This window comes from Oryzias latipes, chromosome 21 (assembly GCF_053564925.1).
Source record: "Oryzias latipes strain Hd-rR chromosome 21, Olatipes_Hd-rR_3.1".
NCBI classification, from domain to species: domain Eukaryota; kingdom Metazoa; phylum Chordata; class Actinopteri; order Beloniformes; family Adrianichthyidae; genus Oryzias; species Oryzias latipes.
The window spans coordinates 28,892,653-28,906,330 of NC_136257.1; the positions used below are offsets into that span (position 1 = coordinate 28,892,653).

Sequence of the window (13,678 nt, forward strand, 5' to 3'; positions counted from 1 at the left end):
TTTTTATTTTTTGTATGTGTTGCTAATATTTAGAATCTTTCTAAGAATGTAACACGTTTAATCTGTATTCAGAAGTGTAATTGTTGTTAATTTTTCATTTTGTTGTTCTGTATGTTGCAATTGTTCAATAAAAAAAAGAAAAAAAAATGCACAGGATACTAACTTACATTCACAAGGATTTGTGGCACAAAAAACTGGATAAAATGGTAATTTGTGGCCACAAATGGCAACTTATGCACACAAAATGCTCAATTGATTAAACAAAATTTTGATTTATTTTTATGTCATGTTCAGGATTCCGTAAGATTTCAAATGTTCTGATTTCCGAGGAGCCCGCGAACGCATCATGTGGATTCAGAGGTAAAGTGGGTGTGTTCTAATGTCGTCAAGCTCATTTACTCCGCCTTTTTCCCCATATATGGATTGCAAAACGGTTAGGCGTGTCCTTTGGGTCGAAGATGGCGAAGCCAAAGCACTTTAAGTGACGTCAGAGGGGGGTTGGACCAGCAACTGTAGTGTCGAAGATATCTTTCCGTAAGGGGGTGAACCAGGTCTGAAATCCTCATGTTCAGAATCTCAGGCGTACTCTTTTCTTCTTCGAAACGCATTTCCTGTTTAGGTAAGGAGAAAAGTCACAGTAAGAGTGTCTTCCAGGCTGGTAACGGTTGGGTAAATGCCTCAAATTCAGACGCAGCTCGCCTTGTGGCTCATCCCGGTTGCACTGTCGATTGTGTGCACGTTCTTCTGTTATAACGAGAAAGGTAACATCAAACAGGAATTTTTTATAAGAATTTATATTTTTTTTAATGTATAAAGACAAACAAAGCTGTAACCAGAACTGTAATGTCGCTACGGAGTTTTATTATGTGGCTGTTGACAGCTCTATTGAAATGTTGGTCTTTAGGACCCAGCAGGTATCTAGCATGAAGGACGGAGGGCGAAGCAGAAAAGGTGAAATGAAGCTCCGATGACTGATCAGAGGTCAGTTTGGAAAATTTACCAATGTGGACAAAGATCGTAAACACCGCTCCGGAGCCTGACCTCCGTTCAGTTTGTCCAACGCCGCTAAGCTACTTAGTTTTATGGCGACCTGAAGGTATAAGCATTCTGGTAGGCTTTAATTAGGATGCGGGGAGTCGATGGGCGCGCGCTGTTGTCACATACCTAAAGTTCAGCGCAACCGTTTTAACTTAAGCTAACCCCGAACTATCAAAATGGCCCCTGGATGCTGTCTGGGTCGGTGTGGCGCCGCGCAGCTTTGATGCAAGGATCCAGCGCGGTCTTCCGTGACAGTCTGCAACATCTTCATCCAGCCCGCTGAGGCGGGTGGAGGTTGCTGCGGACCGGCGCGATGCAAGCCAACACGACGCGCGGCTTCCTGTGGTCGGACGTGGAGACCAGGACTTTGCTGGACATCTGGGGGGAGCAGGACATCCAAGCGGCGCTGGACGGAAACTTCCGAAACAGCTTCGTGTACCGCGACGTGGCCCGCAGGCTGGGCGCCATGGGCTTCGAGAGGACCCCGGAACAGTGCCGAGTGCGCATCAAGAGCCTTAAGAGGCAGTATCTGCTGGCCAGGGAAGGGAACCTGCGAAACAACGGGCAATATCACAAGATCAGTAAGTTCTATGGCACCATGGAGAGGATCCTGAGCAGCCGGTTGGCTCTGGACCCGCAGGAGTTTGTGGAGGGTGGCGCAGGAGCGGAGGAGACCGGGGAGGGCCTGGAGGAGGACGCAGAGGATGTCCAGGATGCGTACTCGGAGGGCGCAGGGGAATGTTATCCCGCAGAGACTGAGGTGAAACTGGAATATCCGACCGTCCCAATCCCCATCCCGGTGAAAGTCACTGTGGGTAAGAGGAAGTCCACTTTGTGGTTCTGTTACGTTTCTGTTCACATGCGCTCACAGAACCCGCCTCTCCTTCAGGCACTTCAGCAAGACCGCCCAACAGCAGCCAGCCTGCCAGCAACCTGTCGGCTAGAGCACCCAAGCGCCCCAGGAAGCGGCGCTCCAACTTCCCCATGGAGAAAATGATGGAGCAGTTCCTGGAGCAGAGCGCCCAAGCTGAGGAAAACTTCTACCGGCTGGAGGAGCAGCGCCTGCAGGCGGAGGACCGCCGTCGAGAAACCGAACACGCCCGGGAGCTGCACATGCTCCAGATGCTTGGTCAGATGTTCTCCAGCATGTCCTCATCCAGGGCTGTCAGCTCTACCGTCGGCTCCGCCGCCTCTCCCAGCAAGCCGCCCCCTCCTGTCCGTCCTCCAGTCATCTCCAGTGCGTCCCACTCTCACGTCAGGCGACCTTCAGCCCAAACAGACTGTTTCTCTCAGCAGAGCCAGTCGCTGAGCGCAGAAACTCAGGCATTAGGTATTTGTTCTGGGGTTGTGTGTGTGAATCCTCGGGGCGGGATTCCTCAAAAGAATATTGGATCAGCTTCTACTTTGTTATTTATTTTTTTTTGAGCTATACTTTTGAGGAAGAAATTGAAATGTGGGCCAACCGACTAATATGTTTGGTCTGTTCTCTTGTTTATCTTGCCAGCCTTTGAGCGTTACTTCACTTTGGGTTCTTCAGCACACAGAGGCATGGATGAAGACATCTTCTCGTTGGTAAAGACCATCATTCCTCCCCTGACATCCAAAAAGCACAAAGGACAAGACGGCCGGATCGGTATCATCGGAGGATGCCAAGAGTACGTACCACAGATATCCCCTTTTTGAACAAAATCAATCCCCCAAACATCACGTGAAATCCCTCCTTTCAACTTCTGTCCCCAAAGCTACACCGGAGCTCCATACTTTGCTGCCATCTCTGCGCTGAAAGTGGTGAGCCGGAGCTCACATTCTTAAAATTGATGTTGAACCTCGATTGTGACGGAGTTTTGTTGCTTCCAGGGAGCAGACTTGTCCCATGTGTTCTGTACCAAAGATGCTGCCACTGTGATCAAGTCTTATAGCCCTGAACTTATAGTTCACCCGGTTCTGTGAGTACACACCCTTTTCTTTGAAGTTTCAAAAAAAAAATTCAAAATACGAAATAAATTTTAATCAAAATGACAGATAACGGTGGGTATTAGTATCTTAATCTTAGAATAGTTCTTCATGTACTGTTAGTTATTTAAAAAAAAAAGGTCTAGAGATGGAAAGATGATGCTAATAAAATGAACTTAAGGTTTCTACATCTTGTAGGTGTAAAAGAAGATCATACCATCCCTCCTACCATGTAGATGTCCATGCTGATGAAGTTCTTCTAAAATGACTTTATTTTCAGCAAACATAAGACTTTCTTTTGATTTGACAGGTCCAGAGAAATTGCTCTGTTTCCCAATTTTTCTCCAGTTTTGGGAATCTTCTTCCTTACCTAAAAGAGGAGTTCTACCAAACAACTAGACTTATCATTCCTTTTAGTTTTGCGTCAACAGGCTTAAAAAAAAGAGGCTGTATAGTGTTGGTTTGCATTTTGGAGTTTGCTTGTTTTACCCCTGATCACACAGGGTTTCCCCCTTAAGTGTCAGTGTCTGTGCGATCCTCGGCTTGTAGAAGTGGACTGGGACCGGACCGAGGGAAAGTGCTACTGGGCCACAGGAGGGGAAAAAAAACTACATTTTTTTATGTTTAATATCTAATCTGATTGAGACTGGATCCCCTCCACCGCATCCGACTCATTCTTGACGCATGTCGAGTCACTCCGTCACGTGTCGAAAATCCACTGCTTTCTTAAAGTGCCCAACCGCTAAACTGACACCCCCGAGCTAGCAAATTAACATAAAACAAATGTATTTGGAAAGTTTCTATTAGCAGAAAAGATCCAGTGAGGTAACAGAAAAAGAACATTGGACTTCAATGTAAAAGAAAGCTGCATTTAAAAGACAAGAATCAGAGGTCTTTACTCCAAATCTGGATGTATTTTGACAGTTGTTCCCACACACCAGAAAAGTAATGCAGAATATTCTGCAATGCTAATGCAATTAGGATGCTGCTAATAAAGTAAAGTTGTTCAAACAGTGGATTCACGTTTATGATATTTCAAAATGCCAGTTTTATTCACCTTTATTTTCTTTTACCCATCGCACCTTAAATGTTGGACGAGGCTGAAGTTGGTGTTGGATATTTTTAGCTTCCACTCTGACAGTTCTGGCTTTAGAGGAAAATCTATATAGCATTTTAACGGTTCTTACAAAAAAAGAGTGAAAAAATGAAGTTCAAAGGAGTTGCAGATATTTGACAGAGGATGAAGATAAATGTTACCCTCAAAAGCTAAGGGAAACTGGGGGGGAAAAAAATCACATTCACAGACCGATCCGTGAAAGTATTGTCTGACAGTAAACCGGTCCATGGCCTGAAAGGTTGGGTGCAGAAAACCAGTGACATCTGCTGAGAAACAGTTGGGATTGGCTCCTGTAAACTCTCTGACCTCCGTTGGGACAAAGCATCAGATGCTCATTGTGGTCCAAGATGTAGCTCTTGGGTTTAAAGTGGTTTTCTGAACATTTCTAGGTCCAACCTTTGAATAGACTTGTTGCTAGGACGACCACTGCTGACATCTTTGGCATCTATTTCAAAGTTTTGAATCATTTTTTTCTGCAAAACAAAAAAAAATACAATTTAATTAGTAATTGAAAGCCTAGAAACAATGAAAACTGGTTAAAAAAAACTAAACTGGTAGCTACTATGTGTGATATAGCAGCCAGTAGAAGAAGTATGGTAATCTGAAGGACCTGAATTCTGACACAACTACACAACTGTGCTGCGATACAATCAAAATCAGAACTTGACCTGCACTTCAGTACAAAAACATTGATTTTCTTCCCTGTTTTCTTTTCCTGGTTGAATTCTTTAGGCATGACTTCAGCAGCGTTTTATATCCATGTATGGCTGAACAGCATATGTGGTACTGTATTGGTTTAAATCAGACCGTATCACATTTATATTTGGGTTTTTTTGTTGAAAAGAAAAAGGTACAAACCTTTTTTTTTTGCACATATGGTATATTATGATTTGAAATGTAATGAAACAGATTCAATTCCAAGCGCTGAGGTAAATTTGATCTTCATTTTTAGTGGAATCGGATCTTACTTTTTTAGTTTTGTGTTTCTTTTACTTGATCTTTGTTCCAGTTTTTTGGAACACGTGTGTAAGGCTTTGCTTCTGTGTGCATCAGGGACAGTCTGAACGCCGTGGAGGAGATAGAAAAGTGGCTGCCACGGCTTCACGCTGTGGTGGTGGGACCAGGTCTGGGCAGAGAAGACGTTTTATTGAAGACAGCCAAGGCAGGTGGAGTCTGTTCATGCACAGAGAAGTCCTGTCGTTTGTCTCACGTGTCCCTCAAACACATCTTTGTTGAAAAAAAATCTCCACGTCTACCTTTAAAATGTGAGCGTTTGGGGGGAAAAAACATGAACTTTATTTTTCTTTCAGGAGGTTATTGAAAAGTCTAAAGCAAGAGATATTCCTGTTGTCATTGATGCGGTGAGTCATTCTTTTAAATTAGACTCACAACATATTATTTAAAAAGATTTCTAATTCATATTTTTGTGGTTTCTAACAGGACGGATTGTGGTTAGTTACCCAGCAGCCATCTGTAATTCAGGGGTACCAAAAGGGCATTCTGACGCCAAATTTCATGGAGTTCACCAGGCTGTACGAAGCCCTGGTGGGTCTCTGGTCAGTCACCAACTTTTGAATGAAGAATATTGACTGTGTGCTAATGAGTGTTGCTGTCTCAGCACCATGAACCCATGAATGCTGGCGATCGTCAGCGCAGCGTTCTGCAGCTCAGCGCAGCCATGGGCAACGTCACTGTGGTGCTGAAGGGGGATCAGGATCTCATTTCAGATGGTAGCAAAGGTTGGTATTATTCCTTATAGTATTTAATACATCTTGAAGCTCTTTCTCTCTGTAACTGCATTTTGTCTGTGGTTTCTCCTAGTGTACTCATGCAGCATTGAGGGCAGCGGGAGAAGATGTGGCGGACAAGGAGACCTCCTGTCTGGATCTTTGGGAGTGCTGGCACATTGGGCTCATTCTGCACCTGAAATCAAAGCCAGAAGGTCAATTTGGTTTTGTATTCTAGTTTAAAGACTCACCCTCATCCTCTTTTGATTTATGGTTAAAAAAACATTCCCAGTGATCTTTTAATAATGATTTAGCTGTTTTTAGGCCAAAATCAAGAATATCTGTCGTTTTCTAGGACATAGTTTCTGCAGAGCAGCAGTAGTTCTTTAGAAATTCACGTCTGAGTTGTGGGTATCCCTGGAGCTGAGAGCTCTCTGTTTAAATCAGCCCAGGGTATTTTTTACGTCACAAATAAGCAAATTTTAAAACAGCACTTCTCCTAATTTACAATTGGAATAAAGAAATGCTCAGAAATGGAATTTTTAACTTTTTTCTTCATATTTGCCCTTCATCATGAGAAAAGTGCTTTGAACATGTTTAAAACACAAAAAACACAACTTTCATCTGAGTGAGTCTTTAAAAAAAAACACATTTCCTGCATTACTATATCTAATGCCATAAAATGTAACATTTTGGTTTGGGTTAACCTGGTCAACAAAATATCATTATTCTTCTGTGACCTAAATGGCGATTTTGTTTTTGTCCAGTTTGAATCCATCGGTGGTGGCAGCTTTTGGAGCTTGTTCCCTCACCAGGTGGTGCAACAATCAAGCTTTTCAGCGGCATGGCAGATCCACCACCACCACAGACATGATCCAGGAGATTGGCCCTGCCTTCAGGAAGCTCTTTGAGAGCTGAAATTCTTGTAATATAAAGTTATGCAATTAGTGTGTAAATCTTTGGATGTTCAGAAGGAATGTTTTTATTATGTGGTACACAAAATAAAAGTGTTATCTCTTTAAAGTCAATACTCGGACTTTGGTGGTCAACTTTTAAAATCATGTTTTAAATATAAGAAAAAAAATAAGTTAAGTTTCAGTAATTGTGTCGAGGAAAATTTCAGCTGCATTGAAAAGTAAAACGCATAAATTTCGGGAGTCGATGGCGCATGCGCACAGCAGAGAGGTAGTGGCGCATGCGCACATAGCTCATGCGGAGTTGCAGGACCTGTTCTGCACGTCAACAAACTAGCATTAGCAAAGCTGCAACAGAATTCCAGAGGTTTGCTACAAATATATTAAAACAATACAGGTATACCCAAAGGTATGGTTTTGTATAACCAGCTACTTTTTTTTTTTTATCAAAATGGACGTTTTAGATGGTTTTCTTTCGTACCACGCCTTACGTTTTTAGCATAAGCTAGCGAGTCAATTACGGCCGCTAACGGATTAAAATTAACGTTTAAAACGAGTAAATACGTCTGGTGTTTATTAAATTATTTATGTGGGGATTTCGTCTTGTTATAGATGTCGGTCGTGTGAGCGTACAGCGTCACATTTTATGATACATGATATTAAGCTCTGCTAACGGCTAAATGCTAACATCTGAAAGAAAAAGCGTGACCGTTTAGTCTCACAAAAAAGCCCCTTTCTTGAAACAAATAACACGTCTTCTTCTGTGTCGTCGTTAGTTGTGGTTGTTTTAAAACATTAAAGCTTAGTGGCTTAAGCCACTTTTGAGTATCGCTCTTTTTTCGTGACATTGTTGTGTTTTTGCTAGCCTAATGTCAATTCATCCTGAAGATCATTCAAATACCTGCGCGCACAGACAGACCAATCTGATAATGATAGTTTATCTGCACGCGCGTACTTGTGAGTCATAAGTAAGGATTGTATTAAAAGTAACTACTCCACCAAAGTCAGAAATTCCATTCTAGTGTCCGGTTCTGTTAACAGAACCGCAGCGTCATTGTGGATTCACAGGACCACCTTCAGGGGACTTCGGGGTCCAGACGAACCGCGATGTTGAACTCTGCCAACGGCGACCCAGGCCACGTCGTTGTGAATTATGTGGAGGAGTATTTGGATCTGGTGGAGTCACTGCCCTTCGACCTGCAGAGGAGTGTGTCCCTCATGAGAGAAATAGATGCTAAATATCAAGGTGCAAAACATTTGACTTGCAAAATCATTTGGAAATAATCTTTAGTGGCAAAATAGTAGTGTTCAAGCAGGAAATGAGCATTTTGCTGTTTTATTGTGTATTATACTAGTTGAGAAAGTGTGTAGCATTAGGGGAATTATATACATGATGCATTTATTACATGTAAAAATACTCCTGTGATGTGAACATGTAAAGCTGTGAAAACTAAGTAAATCTAAGAAAAGAAAATCTTGACAGTTGTGTACTTTTCAAAGGCCTAAACAAATACTGATTGGCACATTGTTTTAATCAAACATTTAAAAATCCTAATAAAGCTTTAAATATATTATACTAAGTAAATCTTTCTCTATCTGATCTTGTAAATTCTTTTTTTGTGTGTGTGCACCTTTTTCTGTTTTTCTCCTCAGATGTTCTGAAGGAGCTTGATGATGCGTACGAGCGATACCGCCGCGAGTCGGACTCCCTCCAGAGGCGGAAGCTGCAGTTATCCATCCAGAGGGCGCTGATCCGGAGTCAGGAGCTTGGAGATGAAAAGATCCAGATTGCTGGTCAAATGGTTTGTGAACATGGCGTGTTTTGGGGGGTAAATGTTTGCTGCTTTTCCAAATAAAAATGTAAGACTTCAAGCAGTACATTTTTGTTTCAGGTGGAGATGGTTGAGAACCGAACACGGCAGATAGACTGGCATTCTGAGCTTCTGCTTTCCTCTCAAGAAGTTCCAGAAAGCCACGTGTCCACGCCGGCATCCCTGACAACCACTGCAACATCCCTGATGTCCTCTTCGTCTGCAGCAGTCACCCCGGGCAAACCCAGCCACTATGAGAAGAAACGGGAGGAGGTGACCCCTGGCTCTGGTAGTGTCGACAAAGCAGGAGGGAAACGCTCAAGACGGCAGAAAAACGGAGAAAACCGCGAAAGTTACGCAGGTCTGGATCACCCTGAAGACGTGGGAGCTTCACGGGAAAAGAGGGCCAAGACATCCTCCAAGAAGAAGAAAAGGTCAAAGGGGAAGTCTGAGAGGGAGGTCTCTCCTCCGGACCTGCCGATAGATCCAGACGAGCCCACGTACTGCCTGTGTGAGCAGGTGTCCTATGGCGAGATGATCGGCTGTGACAACGATGAATGTCCCATCGAGTGGTTTCACTTCTCCTGCGTCGGGCTCCACCACAAACCCAAGGGCAAATGGTATTGCCCCAAATGTAGAGGGGAGAATGAAAAGACCATGGACAAGGCCCTGGAAAGAGCCAAGAAGGAGAGAGCGTACAACAGGTAGCCCGCTCACCACGCTGTGGTACTGAAACCACATGTGATCTGGTCTTCATTTCTGAAGACATTGGTGCGTTTTGGTCACCGACCCATAGCTAAAAACAAGAAGATGTAACACAAGTGACAGAACAGGAATGTTCCTTAAAAAAATACGTGTTCTGCATTTACATGCTTTGTTTACATCAAGCTTCCGGCATTACTGTATATACTCTTTAACATTTGGCCATGCTGATTCAGATTTCTTTAAAGGATCTGATCAGTCAGGAGTTTCTAACATCTGAATGTTCAACACAGGTCACTTATCCTAACCTTGACAAAAAAACCACTTGTACTGGTAAATTCATAAAACCATTTTATTTGTATTCATTTTTACATTTCTGGAAAGATTTAGCCTGTAGGGAACATAATGCACCTGATCAGGACTGAAAAAAAAGAAACTTTCTGTAAAGTAACTATTTATTGCCATGACCCTGTAAATTCAACATGTTTGCAAAAGTGCAAGTCAAGTAAATATGAATCTAGCATTATAAATACTTAAAAATTCATATTTACTTGATGAAACAATCCGACCCCTAATCTGCTGAATCCTCTGCATTTTCACCATTTTTTAGACATTGAACATTCAGAAGACGCTTGCTATAGCAGCAACAGATGAAGGAGCTGTAGAAAAAATATTTGCCAGTAAATCAAAGACTTTAACAGTCTTAAGTGGAAAAGGTATTTTCTCCGATTGTTGTAACTGTACTCAATATTTCAGCGCTTGTACATCTGTTAGACGCAGCGAGACTCTTTTAAGTGAGAAATAAACTCTTGAGCGTGGAAAGGATGAATTTTGTCTGTTTATTTACAATTTCTGGAAAAGACTTACATGGGGACAACCAGTGCAAAATCTGTACATAATTTCACTTGCAGGCGTCTGCTGCATACAGAAGTGAATGGGTCAGGAGAACATTTAATCATGCACGTAGTAACAGGTCGCAGCACAGCAGACACGGCAGAAAGATGGCTGATTCCAAGACCGCTCGTGACCCCCGCTTCCTTCAGAACCAAAAACAGATCAACAGAAATGACCCACAACTTGATTGACGCCCCCTTGTGAACGTTTAATCCATGAATTGTTATTAGCAGATATTTGTTTGAGGGGGGGTGTAATCCTCATCGGTTCTGACAAACTACCAAAGCAGGTTTCAACACATTTCCCCCTGAAGGATTAGAAGAGGGTGATATTAAAAAAAAAAAGTGGTTACAAAAGAAAAGTGGAAGATTAAGGTAAAGTGCATAAAAGCTTAAAATAAAATAAAAAAGAAAGTGGGGGGTAACAAGAGAGTCCACTAAAACTTCCAGCACGCACAGCTTAATATAGCAGCCACCAGGATTGTCAGGTCAACTGTCCCTCCAGCTTTGTTCGACGATGGCGGACACGCGCTTCTCGTACTCCCGCTTGTTTTCCTGGTACAGCTGCGCCGCCTGACTGTTGGCTGGACTGTTGGGGTTCGGCTCGTCAAGCAGGGACTGAGGGGGGAGCGTTACGTTAAATATGAAACGGGGAAAAAAAAGTCACCCCCAGCTCATTTAGTGCCCTGTCTTTACCAAACACATGAAATATACAGCAACTCAACAACTAAACAATCTAAAAGCTGCGTTGTGGTTCATAAATAAGGGGATTTGTCATTTTTAGACATTACTTTCAGCTTTTAGTTTACATTCTAGGAATTTACAGATTAGAAAATGAACATAAAATCCTTGTTTTTTTTGTGTAAAATTGCAACATCAATGAAACTGACAAAGCGGCTGCTTACCTGGATAGATGTAAGAATGGATGACACGTCATACGTGGGGCTCCAGCGGTTCTGTAAGATGTCTAGACATATACTGCCGTCTGCATAGACTGGAAACAATAAAACAGAATATTATCATTGCAAACATTCGCCCAAGTGATGTTAAACCGTACCCCAAATGAAAATTTGAACCCACCATTTGGATGAAACATCTTTGACACGAATCGTACCGTGGGGGGTTTGTTGGGGTATTCTTCTGTGAATTCTACAATGAGTTTAAATGTACCTGAAGACAAAAATGAGATGCAGAAGCAGGACGTTAAAGCAACCAAACAGAGAAGAAACCTAAAAAAAAAAAAAAAAAGGGAAGTATAGGTAAAGCTACCTTAAATAAAACCCTGTTCAAGACCCACACCCATGAAAATGGTGTGGACATGTCCTTGAGACCTTTTTCTGATGACGTGGGACATTTATTTAAAAAAGTAATTTAGCTCAAAATTACAGTCCTGAATATTTCTTTAATCTAATTGTTCTGAATCAGGAGCAGACAAAAAACATAGTGTAGTTGTTGCGTAGAAACGGCTTTGCGCCGTTTCTTATTCGTCCTCTTAAACGTCTTGGTTTTCCTCGTCTGAGCCCACATCTGGAGCTAAACGCTGGCGTTGGCTGGATAGCGCCAACATTGCTCGCCATTTTTGTTGCACCGGTAATATTAGGTTGGGGCTGTGAGCTAGCGGGAGAGAGTGTAAACAGAGAGCTGTAGCTTATGGGTGGTAGGAATAATAATAATTAATAAAAATTGATACTTTATTCATCCCACAATGGGGAATTTCTTCTCTGCATTTTGACCCATCCCTATAACTAATTCTGTGTTCTGTTTCTTTTAACATTTTGGTCAAACTCAACTAACAACAATATTTTATGATATATTGATCAAATTTTAATGTGCTAATTTCCATTATCTGCTGAAGTTAGAGGAAAACAACTTACGCTACTCCTTAAATATTGAGATAGTTAAATATTAAACTCATTTTATCTAAACAAAATTAAATTATTCCGACAGTAAGACACTCACCATCCTCAAATGGTGTTCCTTCGGGGCTGTAAGGTTAAAAATATGCAGTTTTGTCACTTATTTTACACACATATATACGTAACAATCAGAAAGTTTGAAATGCAGTTTTAGTTCTTACCCAAATATGACAGCATTCCAAACCATGATGTTATTTTCAGACGGGGCTCCGCTGACACCAGCTGGGGGGTCTTCTTGTAGCCTTTATAAACAAAACAACACGGATCGTAGTCCTATGACTTATTTTTAGAAACTAGATGTGTTCAAGTCAGTGCAAAGAAAAGGCTTATCGCTGTTTCAACCAGTCAGGCCCAGGCAGATTTGAAGAAAAAGATGCTAAATATTACTGTCTAGGCAATGCTGAGGCTAAAGGATGATACGAATATTTTCTTTTCAGATCAGTTTGAAGATATTTGCTGCCATTTATCACAATAATACATTAAATGTTTGTAAAATACTTTCCAAAACAATTTTTAAAAAATGGCTCGTCTCAAAGTCCTGAGTTGATTAAGTCAAACGCAGAGATGTATCCGTTTCCTTTCTGGAAAGCTTAACAACAACACAGGCAGGTGAGCTATAGTTACTCGCAGCTTTAAATAAACAAACTGTATCTGGGGGGGACAAGGTGTTCCTTTGCCGCCGGAACAACCAGAAAGAAAAAGCAGCAGCCTCCAACACACCGCTACTGCTTCCGCTGACTTTAACGCTCGTGTGGGGAAAACATTTCCTCAAGTCGTGCTCCAAACGCTCAAAAAGATAGCACGGATTTGAACCAAAACGTGCTTTAAAGATGGCAGCAGGCGTAATGAACTCTACGGTTAGTTGCATCAAACTGAAGTATTTAACATACATAGACGCTTCTGATCACTCTGCTGCAGGCGTTTAAATAAGAGACACCTTCCCCTTTTTTTTACTTACTCGGTTAACTTCGTTGATATTCGAGCATATTTTGGCGTCTGAATTTTTCAAAGGATATTAAATTGATCTATATTCGGTTTTTGGTAGCGTAAACGCTACGTAAGCACAGTACTTGGTCACTGAAAGGCGACTAGCTTTATCAGGCTAACCAAACCAAGCTAGGCTATCAGTTCAACAGCGTTATCGTCATCGTCTCAGTCAGATCACCCACTCACCGTTTAAAATCCCTCATAAGTCTTCTTCTAGCCGGGGTGGACATGCTTTACCCTCCGGAATGCGTAATAAAACAACTATTTTCTCGAAAGGAGGAGGTCTTAACACTAACAGAGTCGGAAAGGGATTGAAATTTTGACAAATTCACAGTAATCCGTATCACAAGAGCGACGTCTTCCGTCGTAGTCGCCAACCCCTCCGGTTAGCCCAGATAGACCAAGAGGACGATACCATTCAGACAGAGAGAGGGGGGGGGGGGGGGCATGGATATTGTGTGAATCAAAAACGTAGAAGGGTCAAAGATGCGTCGAAATATTTCTTAGTTATGAATTGAGAAATCGATTTTTAATATTTAACCTCACTTTAGTTTTTATAATTAAGTACTTTTGAATGGAAACATTTTATCTCGCCACCCTTTTTTCTGGTGGAAGGAGTC

At 42.0% G+C, this 13,678-nt stretch overlaps 3 protein-coding genes across 11 annotated transcripts; 2 read left to right on the forward strand and 1 right to left on the reverse strand.

Moving 5' to 3' along the window:
* Positions 1-478: 478 nt before the first annotated feature.
* On the forward strand, positions 479-6,863 carry naxd (NAD(P)HX dehydratase). Of its 3 annotated transcripts, none has more exons than XR_002292740.2 (13): positions 479-619; positions 689-761; positions 905-1,853; positions 1,928-2,368; positions 2,543-2,693; positions 2,781-2,826; positions 2,896-2,984; positions 5,162-5,270; positions 5,419-5,469; positions 5,549-5,664; positions 5,727-5,847; positions 5,930-6,050; positions 6,603-6,863. XR_002292740.2 is itself a non-coding variant. In XM_078939452.1 (13 exons), exons 3-13 carry the CDS (start codon positions 1,352-1,354, stop codon positions 6,751-6,753), a joined length of 1,887 nt encoding a protein of 628 aa, XP_078795578.1. In that variant the 5' UTR covers positions 479-619; positions 689-761; positions 905-1,351; the 3' UTR covers positions 6,754-6,863. The 3 variants fall into 3 exon arrangements, 2 of the variants coding, with proteins under 2 accessions (XP_078795578.1, XP_011488244.1); XM_078939452.1 differs by having other exon boundaries at positions 5,549-5,653; XM_011489942.4 differs by lacking the exon at positions 479-619 and having other exon boundaries at positions 641-761; positions 5,549-5,653.
* Positions 6,864-6,989: 126 nt separating this feature from the next.
* On the forward strand, positions 6,990-10,084 carry ing1 (inhibitor of growth family, member 1). Of its 7 annotated transcripts, none has more exons than XM_078939454.1 (4): positions 6,990-7,116; positions 7,818-7,995; positions 8,403-8,551; positions 8,642-10,084. In XM_078939454.1, exons 2-4 carry the CDS (start codon positions 7,857-7,859, stop codon positions 9,266-9,268), a joined length of 915 nt encoding a protein of 304 aa, XP_078795580.1. In that variant the 5' UTR covers positions 6,990-7,116; positions 7,818-7,856; the 3' UTR covers positions 9,269-10,084. The 7 variants fall into 7 exon arrangements, with proteins under 7 accessions (XP_078795580.1, XP_004082025.1, XP_011488246.1 ...); XM_004081977.5 differs by having other exon boundaries at positions 6,996-7,158; XM_011489944.4 differs by having other exon boundaries at positions 6,997-7,146; positions 7,791-7,995.
* On the reverse strand, positions 10,083-13,442 carry ube2al (ubiquitin conjugating enzyme E2 A, like). The gene is made up of 6 exons (XM_004081979.5): positions 13,245-13,442; positions 12,233-12,313; positions 12,115-12,140; positions 11,236-11,325; positions 11,061-11,149; positions 10,083-10,773 (listed from the first exon to the last, which is right to left on the reverse strand). Exons 1-6 carry the CDS (start codon positions 13,286-13,288, stop codon positions 10,645-10,647), a joined length of 459 nt encoding a protein of 152 aa, XP_004082027.1. The 5' UTR covers positions 13,289-13,442; the 3' UTR covers positions 10,083-10,644.
* Positions 13,443-13,678: the final 236 nt, after the last annotated feature.

Bases quoted from the DNA above. Each gene is read 5' to 3' on its own strand.
- naxd (XM_078939452.1), top strand. From the start codon at position 1,352: ATGCAAGCCAACACGACGCGCGGCTTCCTGTGGTCGGACGTGGAGACC. The intron at 2,694-2,780 runs GTACGTACCACA...CTGTCCCCAAAG, and splicing joins ATCATCGGAGGATGCCAAGA to CTACACCGGAGCTCCATACT. The intron at 2,985-5,161 runs GTGAGTACACAC...TGTGTGCATCAG, and splicing joins CTTATAGTTCACCCGGTTCT to GGACAGTCTGAACGCCGTGG.
- ing1 (XM_078939454.1), top strand. From the start codon at position 7,857: ATGTTGAACTCTGCCAACGGCGACCCAGGCCACGTCGTTGTGAATTAT. The intron at 7,996-8,402 runs GTGCAAAACATT...TTTTCTCCTCAG, and splicing joins AATAGATGCTAAATATCAAG to ATGTTCTGAAGGAGCTTGAT. The intron at 8,552-8,641 runs GTTTGTGAACAT...TTTTTGTTTCAG, and splicing joins TCCAGATTGCTGGTCAAATG to GTGGAGATGGTTGAGAACCG.
- ube2al (XM_004081979.5), bottom strand. From the start codon at position 13,288: ATGTCCACCCCGGCTAGAAGAAGACTTATGAGGGATTTTAAACG. The intron at 12,314-13,244 runs GTGAGTGGGTGA...TTGTTTATAAAG, and splicing joins CTTATGAGGGATTTTAAACG to GCTACAAGAAGACCCCCCAG. The intron at 10,774-11,060 runs GTAAGCAGCCGC...CTCCCCCCTCAG, and splicing joins CCATTCTTACATCTATCCAG to TCCCTGCTTGACGAGCCGAA.